Source organism: Octodon degus, unplaced genomic scaffold, assembly GCF_000260255.1.
Source record: "Octodon degus isolate 3935 unplaced genomic scaffold, OctDeg1.0 scaffold00414, whole genome shotgun sequence".
NCBI lineage: Eukaryota > Metazoa > Chordata > Mammalia > Rodentia > Octodontidae > Octodon > Octodon degus.
In genome coordinates, this window is record NW_004524990.1 from 360240 (window position 1) to 362204 (window position 1965).

Genomic DNA, 1965 nt, shown 5'->3' on the forward strand with positions numbered 1-1965 from the left:
CACTCATAGCCTCTCCACCCAAACACACTAGAGACAGGGGCAGCCTGAGCACCCTCTGCTAGGCAGTGATGAGGGACAACCTGCCCCTCGGACACCAACATGCCCGGCTGGCATGGGATCTGGTGCTCGCAGCTTAGTTCCTGCTAAAGGAAGAGAGTATGAAACCTAAATAATGCAATGAGGTGTGTGTGTGTGTGTGTGTGTGTGTGTGTGTGTGTGTCTGTGTGCAAATATTTATCACAGTATAGAATTTTTGAACTCAGTCTAACTTCATTTTCAGACAGGTCATACAAGTCATTAGTATTCAGCACATTTAACTATTTTCAATTTTTACACTCAAATTTCATTCATAACACCATAAATAAGAAGAGGACATTAGAACTCCTGATGCATCAGGAAGAACAGAGGACATTTGATTTTCTTCCTCAGTTTGTCTCTAGCCATGTCTCAGGGTGCAGATGGCCCAGTAGTTGCCCTAGGACCTAAGTGCCCTCAGCACTGTCTGAGTCTCATCTACAGTCAGTGCACGCAAGCAGAGACTTTGATGGCAGCCTTTTATTGCAAAAAGGTTTAGCTGTGCATGAAGGCTGTGCACATGCACCCAAGATTTGTGGAAGCAACAGGGACAAGGTTGTGGTGTCTCACTGGAGTAGCCTACGACTCTCAAACAGGTAGCAGTGGCCTCTTTTCAGGATTCCTTCTTAGGCATATGCTGGCTACCACTCGAGCTTGCGAGTTCCAGCAGAAGTGGTCAATGGCCCTTGAGTGACAGAAGGGAAAGTGTAGGGCATACGCTGTGTGCACAGTGGAGTTGAGGGTGCACACCAGCCAGGCCCCCGCAGCCAGCAGCACACTGACTCTGTCACTCATGAACGTGGCATAGCGCAGGGGGTGGCAGATGGCCACATAGCGATCATATGACATGGCCGCGAGGAGAAGGCACTCGCCACCGAGCAGGGTGAGGGACAGGAAGACCTGGAATCCACAGCCTGCAAAGGAGATCGTCCTGGTGCCAGACAGGAAGTTGGAGACCATCTTGGGGACGATGTTGGAAACGTGCAAGATTTCCATGAGGGAGAGATGGCTGAGCAGGAAGTACATGGGGGAGTGGAGGCGGGAGTCGCTGCAGATGAGCAGGATCAGGAGGGCGTTTTCTGCCAGGGTCAGGACGAAAATGACGCACAGGGAGGAGAAGGAGACCAGGCTGGTTCGCGAGGAGGAGAACAGCCCCACGAGGGTGAAGTCGCTGCTGGACGTCTGATTCTCATCCCTCATCCTGCGTTTCTGTGTTTTATTAAAAAAATAAAATGTAAAGGATAAGAATTAGTTAAATGGTAACCTCACGTGGGTCTATGTAACATACATGCACTTGTGCCGTATTCTGCATGCACCCCCAGCTCTATCAGACAGGTTTATGACAGCGACGATTTCAGGATGGGTGTTTGTTCCTTTCCCTGACCTGGTGAGGTTTAGCATGCTGAATGCACCCAGAGCTCCCACGCGAGGCTCCAGGTCCTGATTCATTCTGTAGCTCTACTCTCGTTTCCTCCTTTCCCAGGTGTGGCCTGGAGCAGGCACCCCTGTCTCCCCTTTGCCCTGTTAACCCCTGATTCTCCCTGACCCCTCTCACCTTCTGTCATATGGAATTATAAACCTCAGTTGGTTATACTCTTCTTTTTCATTCTCTCCACCAGAATTTTTACCTCATTTTTAAATATGTTTGCTCCCTTCCCTGGACGAAAACAAAGGCCTAGGCATCATCTGGCTCATAAGATTGCTTCAATGGCGTTAGTTGGATGAAAGGACAAAATGCACTGGTCATTCTAAGGAAGATCTCTCTTGAGCTTGTTTAAGAGGGTGGCTCTCCTCACTTCATGCTCTTGTCCTACAAAAAATGATTTAGAATGTTGCTCATTCACTGTTCATGCACACGTGCCCACCGTGGCCAAGACCTAGCTATTGTAA

At 49.2% G+C, this 1965-nt stretch overlaps 1 protein-coding gene across 1 annotated transcript; it reads right to left on the reverse strand.

Annotated features, from left to right (window-relative positions):
* Positions 1-663: 663 nt before the first annotated feature.
* On the reverse strand, positions 664-1275 carry LOC101566687 (olfactory receptor 2AJ1-like). Its single transcript, XM_004648460.1, has one exon. It carries the CDS (start codon positions 1273-1275, stop codon positions 664-666), a length of 612 nt encoding a protein of 203 aa, XP_004648517.1.
* Positions 1276-1965: the final 690 nt, after the last annotated feature.

Excerpts from the sequence above, each read along its gene's own strand:
- LOC101566687 (XM_004648460.1), bottom strand. The coding sequence starts at position 1,275 with ATGAGGGATGAGAATCAGACGTCCAGCAGCGACTTCACCCTCGTGGGG.